The sequence below is a fragment of the Terrapene carolina genome, unplaced genomic scaffold (assembly GCF_002925995.2).
Source record: "Terrapene carolina triunguis isolate 2854851 unplaced genomic scaffold, T_m_triunguis-2.0 Scaffold23, whole genome shotgun sequence".
In the NCBI taxonomy this organism is placed as follows: domain Eukaryota; kingdom Metazoa; phylum Chordata; order Testudines; family Emydidae; genus Terrapene; species Terrapene triunguis.
Genome location: NW_020664374.1, coordinates 278,522 through 301,509, shown reverse-complemented (window position 1 = coordinate 301,509; position 22,988 = coordinate 278,522). Strand labels below are relative to the sequence as shown.

General features: G+C 39.7%; 1 protein-coding gene across 2 annotated transcripts in view; it reads left to right on the top strand.

The window, feature by feature from the left end:
• The window catches only part of LOC113406196 (ubiquitin-protein ligase E3A-like), a 96,100-nt gene that overhangs the window by 57,519 nt on the left and 15,593 nt on the right, over positions 1 to 22,988 (top strand). For both annotated transcript variants that reach the window (XM_026649395.1, XM_026649391.1), the window contains 2 exons: positions 1,332 to 1,642; positions 10,056 to 11,311. In XM_026649395.1, coding sequence (XP_026505180.1) covers positions 1,332 to 1,642; positions 10,056 to 11,311 — 1,567 coding nt within the window. The remainder of the gene's footprint in view (positions 1 to 1,331; positions 1,643 to 10,055; positions 11,312 to 22,988) is intronic.

Here is a 22,988-nt window from a genome sequence, read left to right as displayed (position 1 = left end):
TGGATAATGTTTTATTTAAATCTTGTTGTTACACAAGTGTAAAACTCTAGGAAGGATTATAATGCCTTACAGAACTATTTGAAGGAATAAGTAGAATTAAATGGTAAAATATAAAATAGAACCTTGCTCATTCACACTTTGATGAAATGCAGACACGCCGTGGAAGCAGATTCTCAAGTTTTTATTTCAGTGTAGAGCAGTGACGTTCTCCAGCTGTTCTGGGTGCACTGCCAGTGCTGGTGACAACATATTTTCTCTGTCAGCTTTGTATCTAGATGTATCTGTATCATTCATTGCCCAATTACAGGATTTTTGTTACTGACAGTGCTAGGCTCAGATGAGTTTCCTCTTTGCAGCTTGCCACTTCAAAAAGAAACCAGGGAGAAGGAGGCAGCTGTATCTTTGAAACAGTACATGGCACTAGGTTAGTATCTGTTTTAGAAAGTACTGCACCACCAAATATAATTAGGAAAAAAAAGAGAAGGGAAGATCTGGTGAAAGACTAGTCAGGGGTTCAAATGCCTTATTTGAGCCAGGGGAAATAGTCTTTTAGGCTTGAGCTTCTCTTTTATTTTATTCTCAGCAGTGTAATTGCTCTGAGTATTAAGTAAATAAACATAGGACAGGGTTCTGTTTTTGCTCCTGGAATGCTGTAAAAATGGAAATGTAATTTTTAAAGGATCTATATCTCGCTGGTTTCAATGGGAGTAGAAGATGCTCAGCACCTAACAGGATTGGGTCCTAAATTAATCAAGGGGTGCTTTTCAGCTTGGACAGACTTAATGTCACTCTAGCATTTTTATAAAATAAAACATAAACTTACAAGAAACATAAACTTACAAAAAAATTTCAGATTGTGTGACAGTGTCATGCAAGTGCTTACGCAAGGTGTTGATCAGCTAACCAAGTGAAATGTTGCCTGTAACGTGACAGAAGACTAATTCTAGATTTGGAATATCGCGATACTTAGCTTCAGTTAATTTATACCTCAGTTTTAACTGAGTGAGTTAGTTTCCCCCAGCAGAATTTTCATAGTAAACATAAGTATTACATTTGAATGTAGAACTGAGAACTTTTAGTGATGGAGAAACATGGTAAAAACCTTCTTCTCTTTCAGTTTACATATGACCTGCAACTAAATTGTGCGTTAAATATACTTTTTTGTCAAAATGAGAATCCTGCATTTTCAAAATCTCCTAATGCGTATCCTTTGATTCAGAAGTGTTTTATTTTAGTGTCTGACTAATCTCTGCTTTGATGATAATTTGAATGAGCTTTGTATGTGAAAGCCGTACTAATCCTTGTGCTTACTGTTTGAATGTTTGGTACAGGAAGCGAGCAGCTGCAAAACATCTAATAGAACGCTACTACCACCAGTTAACCGAGGGCTGTGGAAATGAAGCCTGCACAAATGAATTTTGTGCTTCCTGTCCAACTTTTCGCCGTATGGATAACAATGCAGCAGCCATTAAGGCCCTCGAGCTTTATAAGATTAATGCAAAACTCTGTGATCCTCATCCCTCCAAGAAAGGAACGAGCTCATCTTACCTAGAAAACAATTCCAAAGGTGCCCATAACAACTCCTGTACTGACAGAAAAATGAACAAGAAGGAAATGCAAGGCCCGAGAGATGACTTTAAAGGTAAGGCATTATAGAATCTTTATAAAATAAAAATTCCTAAAAATGGTGGTGTTGGAAGCTTGTAGATTTTTCTCATGTCCAGTATATAGATCTAAAATTACAACTCTAGGTAATAATCTGTGAACAGTTATACAGGATTCTGGGTTGGAGGCAGATATTGTAATAAAAACTAGTGATTTGGTTATTAGGATGTTCAGAATTGTTGGATAGCAAGTAGTGGTTATGAATATCTAACTATTATTAGATTGGATACTGGTAGCCTGTATGGGAAAGAGAACTGTACTGGAGTAGGCTAGATATTGCGGGAAATTGGATGGAGATTTCTGGAGAAAAAGATGGGGTTATATGTGGAAGGAGAAAGCATTGAATTCAAACACTGTGGATAAAATGCTGGAAAGGGAACCTAAGGCTCTCAGTGGGAGAGAGCTGCAGGTTTGGTGTGGAGGGGAAAAGCCAGGCCATGACTGTTGCTACATAACTATTTAAGTATTCGGTATTTGGGCTGCATTTTAGAATAAGATTTTTACAAATACTACAAAAGGGCTGGATTCATGTCCAGAATTGATTTCAAACTGGATATTCATCGCATCCCTGCTAAAATATATGGGTGGATTAGGTTACTATGGAAACATGTTTTCTTTTGTCTTAAAATTTCAAAAGTTAGTGTTGTCATGTGCTAATGTAACGGATGCTTCAGTACTGCCAGTTTACTGCTTAGTCACATGACTCCTCAGTTGAATAGATTCTCAAGATTGTACCTTTTCATTTTTGGCCTCTGAATTCTGTGTTTGGGAACAGACAGGTAAAGGAGGAAAGGAACAGTCAAAGGGCCAGCTTGGTTTCATGGTTTTCAAGCTTGGGTGAGGAAGGGCCAGTCAAAATAGAGTCTATTCTAGAGTCTGGGTTTGAATTGTACCTTCCTTTGGTACTAGGATGAGGAGGATTTATGGCCAAACTCCAGAAAACCAGCCAGTTCTTACAGTGTGGCTTTGTGCTGAGCCTGTTGATATTCCACACACGCAAATCATTAACTTACAGATAAGGTTGCTACAGTAAACACAGAAATTTGCCTGCTTAATGTCATAATTAAAAACAAAAAAAACAGCTAAGGATGTATAATGTTAATTCCTTGGTTGTTAACGGAAAAAAAAATACCTGTCCTGTGGAAAGATCTTGTTTAGACCTACATCTATAAAAGCTAAAACGTATGCTAAAACAAATTCATTTGTAATTTAGAGATCTGAAAAAAATACAACATCCCAAAACTGTCACTTCATACTTTTTTGAACACTTAACAGTTGAACCTGTTTACTTCTGGCTTTCCAGAAAATTACATCTGTACTCCGAGTGACTTGTGTAACTTTGGTTATGACCAATACTTTACTTCCATCCCTAGCAAAGACTGAAATCCCACATTAACTGAAAAACCCAAAGCCTTTAACTGTGGAGCTGCCCATCATATTTCCAAAATTAGTATTACTAAGGTACTGTTGCAACAGGTTGTGCAGACATGCAAGTTGGGATATACTAACAATTAACTAAAAGGAAGGTATAACCTTTTTAGCAAAGGATAAAGGGATGTATTGCACCTGTAGTGTACCATCCTGTTTGTATTATAGTATTGTTACAACACCTAGAGGCCCCAGTCAGGATTGGGGACTATTTTTGTTAGGCACTATATACAAGACCATAGTGAGAGATGGACCTGGCCCCTAATTTCTTACAGGGTTGGGGAAAGTGAACCAACATCTAGACCCGGGGTCGGCAACCTTTGAGAAGTGGCGTGCCAAGTCTTTAATAATTTAAGGTTTCGCGTTCCAGTAATAAATTTTACAGTTACAGGAGCCCCCCAACAGAACCCCAGACTGGCAGCGGGCTGAGCGGGGCCGGTGGCCGGGACCCCGGCTGGCAGAAGCATGCCAGTAAAAATTGGCTGGCGTGCTGCCTTTGGCATGCGTGCTGCAGGTTGCCGACCCCTGATCTAGACAGAGTGATTGTTGCAAGTGTCACTTTCTGCATTTTTGTGGTGAGAGGGAATTCTGTCTAATAATCTGTCTTTAATCTTTCTATATTTAACAGGGTGTTTTTAGTTTCTCTTCTACTTCACAGCTATGTGCATAGATTCTAGACAATGGTTTCCTTGGAACTCTGGAGGCAGACCAATCCTGTGAGTCGCTGCTTCAGGCTAGGCCCCAACCACTGCAGAACCTGCCAGTATTGACCTGTCTCCATAGCTGCTTGGACAGACTGACCATCCTCTGCAGAGCATTAGTGCCTAGAGGAAAAAACTTCTGAAGTCCATTTGAGGCTCCCAACTAGCTTTGGAACCAAAATTTACTTCTGAGGAATTTGAAATCCTGAATTACTGCAGTGGTCCTTCTGCAGCTGCAGTGCTGGGGAAATAGCAATCAAATTTTAGAATGCCAAGGAAAAGGGTAAGCAACCTGCTATTACATTTGATTCTGAACAGCAATTTTGAAGTGACTAAATCCAAAAGCTCAACAGCTTCCCCAAACAAAGCCCACCAAGTCCATTGTTAAACAACCATCTGGGTTTGCCTTAGCCATCTGTGCTACTGACCATAAACCCAACTCAGGCCAGTCTCTCAAAGCTGCAGCCCCAATTCATAGAAGAAAGTGTGGGACCTTTGTTTCATTTGCTGTTAAGGAGAGAGACCATTTTCTTTTGGTCAGATCACTTCAGGAAGGGAGTCACATCAGCCTCTGTCTCTTCAGTCAGCCCAAGAGAAAGGAGCAACCCTCCAAGGAGTTAGCAGTGTTCCAAGAGCAACCAGGGGAGTAGTTGTGGCAACTACTGCTAGAACTTCTGCTGACTCGTTGCCAAAAATTCTCTGAGATGGTGCTTTATGCTGCTGCTACTGACCATGGCCTTAGCACCATACTCTTTCTGCTCATGGACAACTCGCTGCAAGAACAGAACATCTAGCACAGATGACAGAGTAGAAACAAACGGTCAGTTTTTAACAAGGCAAAAGATTGGCAATGAGGTATCCCGAAGTCCCATGTTCTGTTGTTGTTTAATATATATACTTTCAAGATCTGGAAAACAGGATGAATGATGAGGTGACAAAATTTGGAGATGGCTCACAATTGTGGAGGTTAAATGAGACAAATATAAGAAAGATGTAACGAGACTAAATAAATGGGTAAATAGTAGCAAATAAATCACTGTTGAAAATGCAAAGTAATGTACTTCGGTAGAAATAACTTGAACTACTCATATTGCTGGGTCCTAAAAAGTGTGACCATGCAGGGAAAAATATCTGGGTGGTGGTGTCAAGAGCTCAGTGCAGATCTCTATGCAATGTTTAATGACACTCAAAAAAGCAAACGTGAAGATGTATAAAGTAGGCGCTGGAAAATATTTCTGAAAACAATATAATGCCACTATATAAATCAATGGCACACTCTCATCTGGAATGCTGTATTCAGTTCTGATCATTCTCAAAAAAAAAAAAGAATTAGATGTCCAGAGATGAGTGACAAATAGTTAGAGGTCAGAAAAAGCTTCCATATAAAGAGATTGAAAAGATTGTTTTGCTTAGGGAAACTCCTAAGAAGGGATAGGATAGAGACAAAATAACAAATGGTGCAAAAGTGATGGATCTGATGATCTTATTTGCCCTTTTCATAACACAAGAACATTCAATGAAATTGAAAGGCAAACGCACTTAATGATAGAAGGAAATACTGTGCATGACACACAAATGGAACTCATTGCTATAAAACATCGAGACCAAGCTTCAAAAAAATACTTTTTTTGAAAAGCGTCATCTGTTTATATGGGTAATGTGAACGACCCATAATTGCATGAGAGAAGGCGAAGGTGAAAAAATTTGGAAGGAATCTATAACCTCATACTTCTGGACATATGTCTAGCACTAATATATAGGAAGGAGATAGAAACTTTCCTGTGGTCATTTTATTCTGTAATTGTTCGCTATGTGAATTCTTGCATCTGGTGCTGATAACTATTAGAGACAGGATATTGGACTGGTCTGGTATGGTAGTTCCTATGTCACTGGTAATGTTACCAAGATATAAACACATCAGTTGGACTGTGCTTATAGGGTATGAAGCTATAAAACTTGTGTTAAGTGCCTGGAATGCAAGCTATTTGGTCAGAAACATGCATTAAATATGTTTTTTATTATGTTTTTCGGGTGTTAACATGGAAGAATATGATACATATATTCTTGCTGGAAGTGGGTGAGATTTGAAATGCAGTATATTTCAACAATAATCACTATCATAAAATGATCAATTTGTTATACAGTCCAGCTAATAACCACTGTAGTCCAGGGCCAGTGAATTTAGTACTTCATAAACCAGGTTTATGAAACTTATCATGTGGCATAGAACCGAAAATATTTGAGATAGTTGACTATCACTTTCTTTTTATATCACAATTTGGTTTCTAGATGTATGCTGCAACAAACCTAAAGTATACTTGTAGTTAATGGAATTACTTTCTAGTACATTCAGTACTACAGCTTTGTATTTTAGCAAAATTTTATGCAAATGAGCGGAGTCTGCTTTTTTTCCACATGGACAAGAAGTTAAAGATCTGAGTCCTTCCTCTATTTTCAGGAACATTGTTCCTATATGAACTTCCACAGATTATTAGAAAAATTGGAGTTTGGTTTTTCTGCACAGCCACACTTCTGTAATCCTTATATTTTGCCAGTTTTCTTAAGTCTGCAACATATTCCTTAGAAATTTAAATTTCCATTTTTCATTCTCTGATGATCTGGTCTGTCTCACCTGGGCTTAGTCCCTACCTCCCCCAGCTTAGTTCCTTTGTTTCTTCAAGTGTTGTTAGCAGTCTTCCTTCTTGGGCAGGGGGGCAGTGGAGAAGAGCCAAGATTAACTCACTCCCCAGCCTTAAATAGGATTTGCATGTGGCGGGAATGCTTTGTTTCCTAGTTTGATTCCAACCCCTTTCCCGTGGAAAAGTACCAGCATTTCAAGATGGTAACCTGTACCAAGTAACATGATCACATGACCCTGCAGTGTCAAAGCAGCATCCCAGGAAACTTCTCAGGAAGGTGGGAGATTAGTATCTTCAAAGTCCTATTGTCCTTCCTAATGGCCCATCCAGGCTGATTGCATACTGTCTGGTGAGCATTCCCCAAGTATACACATGGTTGTAATTATTACATAGTCAATATTTCTAACTTCAGATACAGAAATGATGCATGCATACAAATTGGATAATCACATTCAGTAAATCATAACCTTTCCAGTGATACCTCACATGACCCGTCTTGCATAAAACATCTTAGTTATGCCATATTCAAATCATAACAATATTTCTATGAAGAATATGGGGCATAATATCACAGATGTTAAACAGCAACTACTAAAGTAGTTATTATTGGGAGTGGACTACATCCACCCTGATTGAATTGGCCCTGTCAACACTGGTTCTCCACTTGCGAAGTAACTCCCCGCTCTCCATGTGTCAGTATATAATGCCTGCATCTGTAACTTTCACTCTATGCATCCAAAGAAGTGAGGTTTTTACCCACGAAAGCTTATGCCCAAATAAATCTGTTAGTCTTTAAGGTGCCACCAGACTCCTTGTTGTTTTTGTAGATACAGACTAACACGGCTACCCCCTGATACTAAAGTTAGACATTTTTAAATCAGCAGATCTGGATAACGTGCACCCAAGAGTTTTAAAAGAGCTGGCGGAGGACCTTGCTGAACTGCTAATGTTGATTTTCACTAAGTCTGGGAACCCTGGGGAAGGTCCAGAAAACTGGATCAAAGCTAATGTTGTGCCAATATTTTAGAAGGGTAAACAGGATGACCCTGGTAATGATAGGCCTGTCACTCTGACATTTATGCTGGGCAAAATAATGGAGTGGCAGATACAGGACTCGATTAATAAAGAACTAAAGAAGAGTAATGTAATTGATGCCAATCAACATGGGTTTATGGAAAATAGATCTTGTAAAACTAGCTTGATGTATCTTTTTGATGAGATTACAAGTTTGATAAAGATAATGGTGTTGCTGTAATATACTTAGATTACTGTAAGACATTTGTCTTGGTAGCACACAATATTTTGATTTAAAAAAATAGAACAATATAAAATTAACATTTCACACATTAAATGGATTAAAAACTTGCAAAGTGATAGGATGTTCTCAAACTGTAATTGTAAACGGGGAATCATCATCAAGCAGATGGGTTTCTAGTAGGATCCCACAGGGCTTCGTTCTTTGCCCTATGCTATTTAACTTTCTATCAGTGATCTGGAAGAGACCATAAAATCATCACTGATAAAGCTTGCAAGTGACTTAATATTGAGAGAGTGGAATAATGAAGAGGACAGGTCACTGATACAGTGTGATCTGGGTCATTTGGTAAACTGAGCATAAGCAAATAATGTGTGTCTTAATACTGCTAAATGTAGGCTATAATTACAAAAAGGGGCACTCCGTCCTGGGAAGCAGTAATTCTGAAAAAGACTTAGGGGTCATGGTGGCTAATCAGCTGAACATGAATTCCCAGTACAATACTGCGGCCAAAAGGGCTAATTCAATCATTGGATGTGTAAACGAGAATCTTGAGAAGGAGTGGAGAGATTGTTACTTCTATATTTGGCACTGGTGCAACTGCTGCCAGAATACTGTGTCCAGTTCAGGCATCCACAATTCAAGAATGATGTTGATAAATTGGAGATGGTTCAGAAAAGAGCCATGAGGGTTATTAAAGGTTTGGAAAACATGCATTATAGTGATTGATTCAAGGAGCTCAATGTGTTTATTTTAACAAAGAAAAGGTTACGGAGCAACTTGATTAGTCTATAAGTACCTACATGGGGAATAAATATTTGGCTCTTCAGTCTGGCAGACAAGGGTATAACAATATTCAATGGCTAAAAATTGAAGCTAGATAAATTCAGACTGGAAATGAAGTGTAAATTTTTAACAGGGAGGATAATTAACCATTGGAACAGTTTACCAAGGGTTGTGATGGATTCTCCATCACTAGCAATTTTAAATCGAGATTGGGTGTCTTTTTTAAAAAGATATGTTCTAGTTCAAAAGTAATTATTTCGGGGAAGTTTTCTGGCCTGTGTTATACCAGAGGTCAGACTAGATGATCACAATGGTCCCTTCTAACTTTTGGATCTGTTAACCTTTTTAGGTTCTGATCCTATAAACATTTAGGCATGGTAGTAACTTTATGCACATAGGTAATTCCACTGAAATCAATGAGATTGGTGTAGGTAAAGTAATTTATAAGTAACTTACAAACAATTTAACTGTTTGCAAGATCAGGGCCTCAGAAGGGCTTCTGAAGGAATGGAGAGAAAAGCAGCAACAGTAAAGAGGAAAAAGGATAAATCTTAAATCTTTCACCAAAATAAGATTTTTTTCGTATCTATGAGAATCACAGTTTGGCACCCACTGAAACTACCTTTTTAAAAATCAACTTGTGTAGACTTGAATTAACATTAACAGATATTCTTAAGGTTGCCTACTAGAGTTTTTTTAACTAATAAAGTGGCCCAGCACATACAGAAGAACCCCTTTGATTCAAGGCCGGTTATGTATGTCATATACATTGCAGCATGAATTTCTGAGATTGATATTGATTATATATTGGTTTTTTGGAATGCTTTTCAGACATGTTATGTTTCATATTCATGAGATTTTTTTGAAACTGTTGCAGAAATTGCTACTATAAATGACTATATTATCCTTCATTTACTGTATCATAAAATAAACAACTGACTAGCTCTCTTGTGAAGAATCTATTTTTTTAAAAAAGTTAACATTTCTTATGGTACCTTAAAGTAAATAGTTGCTACTGAGCAGTGACCATACTTTTAGTAATTTTCAGCTTAGTTACTTTAATGGGCATTTGATCAACAGATGTTTAAGAACTGTGTAAAGATTAATTTAAAACAATGGTATCCTGTCCTATAACATCAAATGGAGGCAGTTTTACCAAGTACGTTGATGGGTTGGTCTTCATGCTTTAAGGTTTTTAAAGTTTTACACATTTAAACATTTTACTGACTTTGTTTCCAGGATATAATACCATTATATATTACCAAATGTATTTCATTTTTCCTACAATTCTGTTGCAAAGCTCTCATCATTGCAATTGACTCCTAGGTCACAGAGCTCCATAGAAGTAAAGAGTAAAACATTCGAGTACGATAGATACTGCAAATTGATGAGTTTGTTTCTTCATGTTAATGAAATTACAAAGTAAATTTGTCTTAAACTCATTCAACAATGTCAGAGTAGGAGGTATTAGATGTGAGGTGGTGGTAAAAAATTGTGTATATCATTGCAACTTGATAAAAAGTGAATGTATTTACTGTATCAAGTAAATTTCAAGTGTGGTCTCTTTTTTTAACTTTATAGATGTGACTTACCTAACAGAAGAGAAGGTAGATGAAATTCTTGAACTGTGTAGAGAGAAAGAGGACTATTCTCCTCTAATCCGTGTCATTGGGAGAGTGTTTTCTAGTGCTGAGGCATTGGTACAAAGTTTCAGAAAAGCCAAGCAGCATACCAAGGAAGAGCTGAAGTCTCTTCAAGGAAAGGATGAAGATAAGGATGAAGATGAAAAAGAAAAAGCTGCCTGTTCAGCTGCTGCGATGGAGGAAGATTCCGGAGCATCATCATCATCTTCATCAAGAGTAGGTGACAACACACAAGGAGATAACAACCTACAAAAATTAGGCCCTGATGAAGTATCTGTAGATATTGAAGCAGTCAGACGGGTCTACAGTAGATTACTTTCTAACGAAAAAATAGAAACTGCCTTTTTAAATGCACTTGTGTACTTGTCACCTAATGTAGAATGTGACTTGACTTACCATAATGTGTACTCTCGGGATCCTAACTATCTGAATTTGTTTGTAATTGTTATGGAGAATGGTAATCTTCATAGCCCTGAATATCTGGAAATGGCTCTGCCTTTGTTTTGCAAAGCAATGAGCAAGCTACCCCTTGCAGCTCAAGCAAAACTAGTCAGATTGTGGTCTAAGTACAGTGCAGAGCAGATTCGGAGAATGATGGAAACATTTCAACAGCTTATCACCTACAAAGTCATAAGCAATGAATTCAACAGTCGGAATCTAGTGAATGATGATGATGCCATTGTTGCTGCTTCAAAGTGCTTGAAAATGGTTTACTATGCAAATGTAGTCGGAGGGGATGTGGACACAGACCACAATGAAGAGGAAGATGAAGAGCCCCTCCCAGAATCCAGTGAATTAACTCTTCAAGAGCTTCTGGGTGAGGAAAGAAGAAATAAGAAAGGGCCTCGAGTGGACCCACTGGAAACTGAGCTTGGTGTAAAAACTATAGATTGCCGAAAACCACTTATCCCTTTTGAAGAATTTATTAATGAACCACTGAATGATGTTCTAGAAATGGACAAAGACTACACTTTCTTCAAAGTAGAAACAGAAAACAAATTCTCTTTTATGACATGTCCCTTTATATTGAATGCTGTTACCAAGAACCTGGGATTGTATTATGACAATAGAATCCGCATGTACAGTGAACGACGCATAACTGTGCTCTACAGTTTAGTTCAAGGACAGCAGTTGAACCCATATTTGCGACTCAAAGTGAGACGTGATCACATCATAGATGATGCACTTGTCAGGGTAAGTCATGCAACAATGTAAAACTTAAATATGCTATACTGTAATAGTAGCTAGAACCCTTCACTACCTCAAAAGCAAAAATGTACTTATTAGTTATTAGGTTTCTTCAAGGTGAAATGGGTCGTACAAACTTAAGGTCCTATCCTGCACACACTATTGAGGGTATAGCATCATGGGACTACTTTGGATAGTAAGCATGACCCCTCTGATGCTTGCAGACTTTGAACCTAAACTGATAAACATCTTGTCCATTAGTAGTGTGGTGTCCAGTATTGAATGCAGCCCTTGCTACTGGACATTGGCATGCCAACTCCTTTCATGTCTATTTAAGCTCCTTATTTTCCCTTGAACAAACTTTCTTTAAATTATCCTTTGGGGCTGAAATGTTCTATACTTGACCTTAGTCAAAAGGTGAATTTTATTTTTCAGGAGGGAGTTTGAACAAAAGCCATTACATTGTTTTGAGTTCCACAAAAGAGAGAAGTTTCTTTTATTTAAAAAATTAATTTTTTGAATGCACACATAATGAGTAAAATTTACATTTTAAAATACTCCTGTGGTTTCATCAAAGTATATTAGTAAACCACAGCTTGTAGGGCAGAAGGAAGAGTGGCTTCGAGCACCTGAAAACTGCACCAGTAACCTGCTAATACGTACTCTGACAAGCCTTATTACTCTAGGGGTATGGCTTCTTAAATTAAAACTCAGTATTAAAAAAAAAATTGCTAGAACCACTTTTGAGCACAAAGGAATTAGTGGGTTATGCAAGGCATTCACTATGAAAAATAGTGCATAGTAGATAAATAACATGTAATGGAGAGAAGTTATAAACATATTTTCTCATATGAATATAACAATTTAACTTTTTTTTAAGGTTCGCTTGTCTCAGACCACTTCTCCCCTTCCAAGTCTTTCTATGTGCTCAGCTACTGTTTACCTATAATTTCTGTTACTAACAAACTACATTGGTGATACTAAATTTATTTAGTTTATCCTGTTACTGAAAAAACAGAATTGAGAGCCCCAAGTAAGCTCCCAGTTCAATGTTGTGAGAACATTTTAACTTTCAAACAGCCTGGCTGCTTCTTGACTGGTGATAAGTATGACCAAACTTAGTCCTGCTTCAAGTACTAGCGCGGAACTTGTGGAGGAAAAATGGCTTTTTTTTTTTTTTTGAGACATTCAGCACCTGAGAAACAGCCAAGTTGTTGTAAAGCTTAACTTTACTCCGTGTACCAATCTTTTATCATTTGAGTAAGAATGTGCTTAGTGATTTCACCGCTTGTCTGGTTTATAGCTATAACCAAATATGTGGTGTTGTGTTTAACCTAATGGGATTATTGCATAAACTCCAGGTGGCTTCTAGATGCTTAAATTCTGGGGGACAGCAGGAAGCAAAGTACACTTTTTCTGTTTATAATACTCTGAGAGGATGGGCTAAAACTAGATAACAGCCAGTTTCAAAGGAGTATTAAACGTTGTAAATTCATGCAAGGAGGACTGATCGGGGAGGAAAAAAATATGCAAATATGTGAAAAAGCAGTCAAGGCTTATCTACGCTTACTGCGCAGCAGCGGCACGGTTACACCGGTGAAGGTAGTGAAGACGTTACCTACACTGAAGGGAGAGCTGCTCCCATTGGTGTAGGTACTCCACCTCCCTGAGAGGCAGTAGCTATATCCACAGGAAAAGTTCTCCTCTCAACATAGCGCTTTCTACACTGGTGGTTGGGTTGGTATAACTATGTCACTCAGCAGTGTGAATAAATCAGAGCACTGAGCAATGTAGTTGTACCAGCATACGTTGGTAGTGTAGACCAAGCCTTAGAAGGAGATTGCTTATTGTGGAAGGAAATTGAAATCTTTTGACAAGAACAAAAGAACTGATTTCCCTGCCTCCCAATGTTAATCTGAGGAACATGTGCATTTTCAACTGGCTCAGTTTTGATTGCTTTCTAATAAACCTGATCTCAGTTAAGACAAGCGGAATTGAATTGTGGTGTGTGTTAGCTGGGACAAGAGCTGCTGGCCTTTCCTGGAAATAAAGACCACCTTTTCCACCATTAGGGAAGTGAAGGTTCACTTTCTTTGTCAGGCAAGGGAACTGTGGGTGCCCTCCCCAACAGATACAGTAAGGGATCTCATGTAGGCTGGTGTGGACATGAAGAAATCCATTAGACCTAAGGAATGCTGTGCAAAGATACAAAATGTGACACTTTGGCCTGGCTCTTATATAACCACAAAGTGAGATAAACTAGTTACAACACATCTCCTGATACATTACAGTTTGAGATATGAATGGCACCAAATCCCAGTTTTTTCCTCTAAATACTAGATAACACTGCTTTCCTGCTCCAGGGTTTTTACCTTGGTCCATAACAACATAAAAACCCTGGAACAGGAAAACTGTGTTATCTAGTAGTTAGAGGGGAAAACGGGGATTTGGGTTACCTGGGTTCTGTAATATGCTTAGCCACCTCATTGTAAAGCATTTTGAGGCCTTTTGACAAAAAGCAATTACATGAATGCCAACCAAATATTAAGTATCCCAGTTTGTATGCAAATATTTATAGTACCTTTCTTATTTCTCTGTCCTCACTGGTATTCAAAACAATTTGTAGTTTAATATCCTTAACTTCCATTATGATCAAGGAAATTTGTAACGTAAGACTAGGGGTTAAATTTTAAAAGCGCTTGATGAATGATGTAGGCTTCTAAGCCCCATTTTCAAAAGTGACTTAGGCGCATACAAGCTTGAATATGATTGAAAGTATTAGTAAATGGATATCGTTAGGATCACTTCCCCGATTTTCAAAGTAAAACTTTCAGATGTGACTAGATTAATAGTTAATTTGTTAAATACTTATATATAGTGTTTAGTTCATGGGTGAGTTAATGCTGCTGCAAGAATGTTTTTAATACTTTGACTTCTATACATTCAAATTTGCAACTTTCATGTTAATTTATCTTGGAGTTTTTGCATATTATGAAACTGTTTTATTGCTATGAACACTAATTAAGCTGTCTGAGCAACAGTAAGTCATTACATACTCAGCAGTCAATAAATGTACAGGTCTAGCTAATTTCTTCTTTATTAATTCCGTTTCATATGATGATTCACTTATAAGGAATAACTGCATTGTGAATAATTAGTTCCTTCAACCAGGTGCCTCATAACATCAGCTGAGGCATGCAGTAATCATCCCCAAATATATTGCCTGTGGTTTTATTGATTAGATTAAAATTGAGTTAGGAGGAGTATGTCCACTTAAGTACATAGAATTAGTTACCTGAAAAAATCTCCTGCATAATTTATTAATAAGTAGCATAAATAACTTTGTTGAACATTTGAAAAAACAGACTGCTAGCCACTCCATGATCACACTACTTGAGTACTGTCAAGTAGTGTAAAAATAAAACTTTGCTGACCCACTATTGTATTTTAATATAATATTAAACTAGTAGTTGAAATACTTCCTAGATAGCTGCTTTAATTTGCTTCTTGGTAGAAGGATGGAAAGGTGGTAGTGATTGTTGTTGATTAGACATACCTTTTATGCAAAATTTTATTAAAGTTCCATCTCTTTGCTCCGTCTACTTCCTTATACCTGTAGGGAAGCTGTTCCACTTTTTTTCATCTGTTGGATTAGAATGGACCACCTCAGAGTCATTACAGCTATGAATGAGCAACCTTAATTCCTCTCCAGTTTATACTCCTTGAATGGAATTAAGTTCCACTTGCAGAATCTTTATTGCCGATGGTCCCACACCAAGAAAGAACTCAGCTTGACTAATTCCAGGCTGAATTTGGAGGACTGTCAGTTAAGAAAACTATCCTTATTTGTAAATAGAGCAGATTTGACTGGAGTCATTAAGGGATAACTATGAAAGTATGCAGTGACACGGTCATTTTTGGAGTACAAGTAACTGCACTTCATGCAAGTTATACTTAAGATGACTTATGCCACCAGACTCTGATACTACTTTTCCTTCAAACTCTAGACCCACTGTGATTGTGCAGCTTCCTCCTTATGCTGGATGTGCTACCACAATCATTAGGCAGAGAACATTGATACTCTGTTCCAAGATTCTGAATTTTCTTCTGACAAACCATTTTGAATTTTAAAAAAATCTAAAAGTAATAGTTATTAAAATAAAACTAATTGTAAACATACTTAATTTTCTGTTTCCAAAAGTAAGGATTTGAATAATTTCTATGTTGTGATTAAAAAAAAATACAGGTCTAGCGTATAAATTGTGCGTTTGAGAGCACAAAATGTTCTTTTACTATTGCATGTCAAACAGTTTTTCCTTTGCCTCCATTGCAGTTTAGATATAGTTCACTGACTGTCTGTTAGTGACTGCAGTGGTCTGTTATCTATGCTTTCTACTAAGAGCTGTTTTTCCTGCTAAGCAGCAGTTGTCTGAGGGACAGGGTTGACCCTAGAAGCAAATAACCCTGCAGACTTGAATTGAGCTGCCCCAGGAACCTCGCCTAAACCTAACCTAACCTAACCTAACCTTGCTCTAACCTAGAGCATATTGTGGAATCAGGTCAGTGGCTCAGATAAGCCCACCTTTTTTGGCACTTTTAAAGCTGGCCTCCACATTAGACCTTCACTGGATATGTCTAAACTGCAGTGTAAGCCCAGGGTTTCTGGGACTCAAGTCCTCTGGCCCATGTTAGGGAACCCTGGTCTTAAGCATCTACATTATATTTTAACTCTATGTTAAGACTTTTCTAAAATGTGCTCGAACCTGCAGTGCACAGGCCTGAGTCAAAGTAACCATATCCCAGAGTTCCTAGCCCTCTCCCCTTCCCCACCTCCCCCACTGAAATGTGGCTGCTCTAGTCCTAGGACCATGGGGCATTGTGGGAAAACTGTACTGCCTGCCCTTCATGTTACCAGAAAGCAGCTCGATTGGCAAAAGGCTTGATTGGTTCGCTCTGCATTGCAAACTTAGGAGTCTCACTAACAGGGTGCTTGCAGATCATTGATCTGAAAAGAATGAGTTAATGCTGACCTGAGCTACTGCTGTTCACAACGTGGGGATGACTTCCATTTTCAGGAGAGGGCATTGCATATTGTTGGGATAGAGAGGATTAAGGAAGTTGTCCCATGGAATTGTAGGATACTTCCAACTGACTCCTGGTACCCGAGTCAAGAGGGACTGTGTCTACACTGCAAAGCAATAGGACCAATGTTCCCTCTAATTTTTTCCATCCATGTGTGGAATAAATTTTCTTATGTGCACTGAGGTATGTGCCTATGTGCACCACCAGTAGAAACAAAAAACCTAGATATAATATATATTTTTAAAAAGTTACCATAGGGATAATTACTCTAGCCAGGACAGGTTAGGGATTTTAGAACTCACTACTCAAAGAATTAAATGTAAGTGTAAGAGAAATAAAAATTACAAAATGCATAGACCAGTCTCTAAACACTAAAATAACACTTTAAAAGAATAAAATTACAGAGAATACATGTGCATTGCAGGAAGTTCCAAGTAGTAACAACAATAAGTATGTATTGGGAGGTGAGAGAGAGAGAGAGACTGACTGACTGTGTGAGCTGGCTGCTGGGGATATCTCAGAAACAGTGCACTGTCGCTTTAAGAAAGGCACTCAGCTGAGAACCATTCAGACTGCAGCAGCTCCAAGTCCTCCTGAGCCAGGCTGTCCCCTCTGCCCTGCTCTGCGGAGGCGGGAGGGATAGCTCAGTGGTTTGAGCATTGGCCTGTTAAACCCAGGTTGTGAGTTCAATCCTTGAAGGGGCCATTTAGGGATCTGGGGATTGGTCCTGCTTTGAGCAGGGGGTTGGACTAGATGACCTCCTGAGGTCCCTTCCATCCCTGACATTCTATGATCTAAATCCTCTGCGTAGGCGGGGGAGGGGGACAGCCTGACATCAGCACCCTCCCCCCACCACCTCCTCTGCACAGCCAGCAGGAGGGTCCCAGGAGCAGCTGCAGGACAAAGCAATGTGGGGGGAGGGGCACCTGAACACATGCTGCTGACTGTGTGCACTCTGCTATCAGCTGGGTGACATTTAAATCTCTCCTGTGCTGCCGCCCAAGCGCACAGCTTACAGGGAACACAGAATAGAGCTTACATCCTGGGTCCTGGCTTAACTCGAGCTCAGACCCTCCAGCCCTGCAGGACCCTGGGTCCAAACCTTGGACAATTGCAGTATAAACACAAGGGGGAGTTAGGCTTGAGCCTCGGCTCAAGCACAGACTTACACTGAAGTGTAGACATACTGAGGACTTCCAATCTGTCCAGCCAGCTTCACTCTAAAAGTGTAGTTTTAATTACTACTGCTTGTTGAGAAGGCCAATCTGAAATAACTTTCATATCAGCAGATTTAATCACTCATTTAATATAAAATCCATTAATATGACAAGAAAATCCGAGCACCATGCCTATGAAAAGATAGTGTTTTGAAGGAAATTATTCGGAAACTGTGCATTGTTCCTTGTAACTTCTGTGATTCATAAAACTTACAATACAGTATTTATTGCCAGCAACAGTTTACTCCAAAGCCAACAATACATCATGGTTAGCTGTCAGTGAGAAAAAGGATTGGGTAACAAAGAGATGAGGTGGGTAGTACTAAAGCCAACTGTAAACAGAAAGGGAGTAGGCAGGAGGACTCCCATCTACCCAAGCTGGAGATCAGTGACAGAACCTTCATTAACACCGTTGTGACCTTTTCAAAGTAACGAAGTAGCCTCTGTGATATTGAGACTCTCTAGTCCAGTGTTAATATAATAATATGAAAATCGTTGCTGCATTCGCTTCATACTTGGTTTAAATATTTATTCTTGCTATGTATTGCAATAGCATATATGATCCCCGATCAGGACCCCTTATACACATCAAAAAAAGATTTTCTTTTGTGAAAAGTTTACAGTCCTAAATTTGAACTGAGACACAACAGGTAGATATGGTGTAGTTGTGGGGAGAACCAATATAAACCTAATATAATTCTATGGGATTTTGCTGCACAAGTACTGAATATCCAGAGAATATTTTGATCCTTTGAGACTAAATATGAATTAATTTTTACTGAAGATATGGGAAGCCAAATGGGCAGTCCTTTTCAGCTAAACCACAACTGTGTGTACCCTGGGGTCCTGTAAATTTTATATAAAATTTGATCATTCCTCTTTTAGTTCCATTAACCTCTTTGCTTCACTTTTAGGTCCCTTCATGGCTTAGCTCTCTTCCCCCTTCCCCCCTTGTATATGGTATGGAGCCATCAGTACCCATCATTGCTCCACCAGTGATGCTTGCCTTCATTGCCAGTTAGTCAAATCATCTAGAAAACATGTACATACTTTCATGCTGCCCCTTTTGCATGAGAGGAATTCCCTATAAAAATCCTCAAGGCCACTACATTATCCTCCTCCACATTCTACTGCTGGGGAAATTCTGCACCACTGCGCATATGCAGAATTCATGTCCCCCGCAGATTTTTTTTCTCTGCAGAAAATACATTCTCATAGACTCATAGACTTTAAGGTCAGAAGGGACCATTATGATCATCTAGTCTGACCTCCCGCATGATGCAGGCCACAAAAGCTGACCCACCCACTCCTGGAATAATTCTCTCCCTAGACTCAGCTGTTGAAGTCCCCAAATCATGATTTAAAGACTTCAAGTCGCAGAGAATCCTCCAGCAAGCGACCCCTGCCCCATGCTGCGGAGGAAGGCAAAAAACCTCCAGGGCCTCTGCCAATCTACCCTGGAGGAAAATTCCTTCCCGACCCCAAATATGGTGATCAGTTGAACCCCGAGCATGCGGGCAAGATTCTCCAGCCAGACCCTCCGGAAAAAGTTCTCTGTAGTAACTTTTAATATCCCATCATTGACCATTGTTACTAATTACCAGCGATGGCACGTTATTGACCTATTGACTAAAATCACGTTATCCCATCAAACCATCCCCTCCATAAACTTATCAAGCTTAATCTTAAAGCCAGAGAGGTCTTTCGCCCCCACTGTTTCCCTCGGAAGGCTGTTCCAGAACTTCACCCCTCTGATGGTTAGAAACCTTCGTCTAATTTCAAGCCTAAACTTCCCGATGGCCAGTTTATATCCATTTGTTCTCGTGTCCACATTAGTACTGAGCTGAAATAATTCCTCTCCCTCCCTGGTATTTATCCCTCTGATATATTTAAAGAGAGCAATCATATCCCCCCTCAGCCTTCTTTTGGTTAAGGTAAACAAACCGAGCTCCTCAAGTCTCTTTTCATACGACAGGTTTTCCATTCCTCGGATCATCCTAGTGGCCCTTCTCTGTACCCGTTCCAGTTTGAGTTCATCCTTTTTAAACATGGGAGACCAGAACTGCACACAGTACTCCAAATGAGGTCTCACCAGTGCCTTGTATAACGGAACCAGCACCTCCTTATCCCTACTAGAAATACCTTGCCTAATGCATCCCAAGACCGCATTAGCTTTTTTCACGGCCACGTCACATTGCCGACTCATAGTCATCCTGCGATCAACCAGGACTCCGAGGTCCTCCTCCTCTTCCGTTACTTCCAACTGATGCGTCCCCAGCTTATAACTAAAATTCTTGTTAGTCATCCCTAAATGCATAACCTTTCACTTCTCACTATTAAATTTCATCCTATTACTGGTTTCAGAGTAGCAGCCGTGTTAGTCTGTATCCGCAAAAAGAACAGGAGTACTTGTGGCACCTTAGAGACTAACAAATTTATTAGAGCATAAGCTTTCGTGGGCTACAACCCACTCCAGTTTACAAGGTCATCCAAATCTCCCTGCAGGATATCCCGATCCTTCTCCGAATTGGCAATACCTCCCAACTTTGTGTCATCCGCAAACTTTATCAGCCCACTCCTACATTTGGTTCCGAGGTCAGTAATAAATAGATTAAATAAAATCGGACCCAAAACCGAACCTTGAGGAACTCCACTGGTAACCTCCCTCCCACCTGACAGTTCACCTTTCAGTACGACCCGCTGCAGTCTCCCCTTTAACCAGTTCTTTATCCACCTCTGGATTTTCATATCGATCCCCATCTTTTCCAATTTAACCAATAATTCCTCATGCGGTACCGTATCAAACACTTTACTGAAATCGAGGTATATTAGATCCACCGCATTTCCTTTATCTAAAAAATCTGTTACTTTCTCAAAGAAGGAGATCAGGTTGGTTTGGCACGATCTACCTTTCGTAAAACCATGTTGTAATTTGTCCCAATTGCCATTGACCTCAAGGTCCTTAACTACTTTCTCCTTCAAAATTTTTTCCAAGACCTTGCATATTACAGATGTTAAACTAACAGGCCTATAGTTACCTGGGTCACCTTTTTTTCCCCTTCTTGAAAATAGGAACCACATTAGCTATTCTCCAGGCAAACGGTACCACCCCCGAGTTTACAGATTCATTAAAAATTATCGCTAACGGGCTTACAATTTCTCGTGCCAGTTCCTTTAATATTCTCGGATGAAGATCATCCGGTCCGCCCGATTTAGTCCTGTTAAGCTGTTCGAGTTTGGCTTCTACCTCGGATACGGTAATGTCAACCCCCCCTCCCCCATATTCCCATCCGTCACGCTGCCACTATTCCTAAGCCCTTCATTAGCCTCATTAAAGACCGATGCAAAGTATTCGTTTAGATATTGTGCCATGCCTAGATTATCCTTAATCTCCACTCCATCTACAGTCTTCAGTGGTCCCACTTCTTCTTTCTTTGTTTTCTTCCTATTTATATGGCTATAAAACCTCTTACTATTGGTTTTAATTCCCCTCGCAAGGTCCAACTCTACACGGCTTCTGGCCTTTCTCACTCCATCTCTGCATGCTCTGACCTCAATAAGGTAGGTTTCTTTGCTGATCCCTCCCATCTTCCACTCCTTGTACGCTTTCTGTTTTTTCTTAATCACCCCTCTGAGACGCTCGCTCATCCAGCTCGGTCTAAATCTCCTGTCTACGAACCGTTTTCCCTTTCTCGGGATACAGGCCTCCGACAGCTCCTGCAACTTCAACTTGAAATAATCCCAGGCGCCTTCCGCCTTTAGATTCATAAATATGTTAGTCCAATCCACTTCCGTAACTAGTCGCCTTAATTTATTAAAGTTAGCCCTTTTGAAATCGTAAACCTTAGTCTCCGATTTAATTCTGTTAATCCTTCCATTTAGTTTAAACCGAATTAGCTCATGATCACTCGAGCCAAGGTTGTCCCCTATAACCATTTCCTCAACGAGGTCCTCACTACTCCCCAAAACCAAATCTAAAATGGCATCCCCCCTCGTCGGTTCAGCAACTACTTGATGAAGGAATTCATCAGCTATCACGTCTAGGAAAATCTGAGCCCTATTATTGTTACTAGCATTTGTTCCCCAATCTATATCCGGGAAGTTAAAGTCTCCCATGATTACACAGTTCCTATTAGTATTTACTTCCCTAAAAACATTAAAGAGTTCTCTGTCCATATCCAGGCTAGATCCCGGCGGTCTATAGCACACCCCAAGCACTATCCCAGGGGAGGCTCTAGTAGTTCTTTTACCCAATGTGAGTATTGCCCAGACAGACTCCGTCTTATCCATTCCATCACTTATTATTTCTTTACAGTTTACCTCATTATTGACATACAATGCTACTCCCCCACCTTTACCTTTGTTCCGGTCTTTCCTAAACAGCACATACCCTTCCATACCTGTACTCCAGTCATGACTACCATTCCACCACGTTTCGGTTATTCCTACGATATCCGGTTTCATTTCTTGGACCAGGAGCTCCAATTCCTCCATTTTGTTACCTAGACTTCTCGCATTGGTGTATAAACATCTTAATTTATGCCGTTTAGCCTTTCTCACATTTGTTATCCAATTTGGTACGGACACCATACCGCCAGTATGACCTATTTGTCTAGTATCCATCCCCCCCTCCTCCTTATGTCCAATCTCTTCCCCCCGGTTATATCCGTTCTTATCTCGTCGTCCTCCCTCTCAATGTTATAATCTGGTGTGGAGATTAACTGGACATCTCCCAACTGTCTCCCCCAAATTCTTAGTTTAAAGCTCTTTTGATGAGATGAGCCAGCCTCCCTCCCAGAAGTCTATTTCCTTCCCTACTTAGGTGAAGTCCATCCCGTGAGAACAGTTTTCTGTCCCCGAAAGCCTCCCAGTGGCCATACATCCCAAAGCCCTCCTTATAGCACCACTCCCTTAGCCAGCTATTTATCATCACAATCCTGTCACCCCTTTGCTGCCCTTCTCTAGGAACAGGCAGAATCCCACTGAAGATGATCTGACCCTCGATTTCCTTAAGCGTCTTCCCCAGCCTGGCATAATCTCCCTTGATTCTCTCCAGCGAGAACCTAGCCGTGTCATTCGTTCCTACGTGAAGGATGATCAAGGGGTTCTTACCTGCTCCTTTTAGGATCCTTTTCAACCGCAGGTCCACATCCCGTATCTTAGCGCCCGGTAGACAGCACACCCTTCTGTTCTCTGGGTCCGCCCTGGTCACAGGCCTGTCTAACCTCCTCAGTAAGGAGTCCCCAGTCACGTTGTCAGTATTGTTACAGACATACTTGTTGACAAGTATTTTGAAATAAATGACCAAAATAATTGAAACTGGCATGATTATATTGTTATTTTGACAAATTTGCAGAATTTTAAAATATTGTGGGCAGAATTTT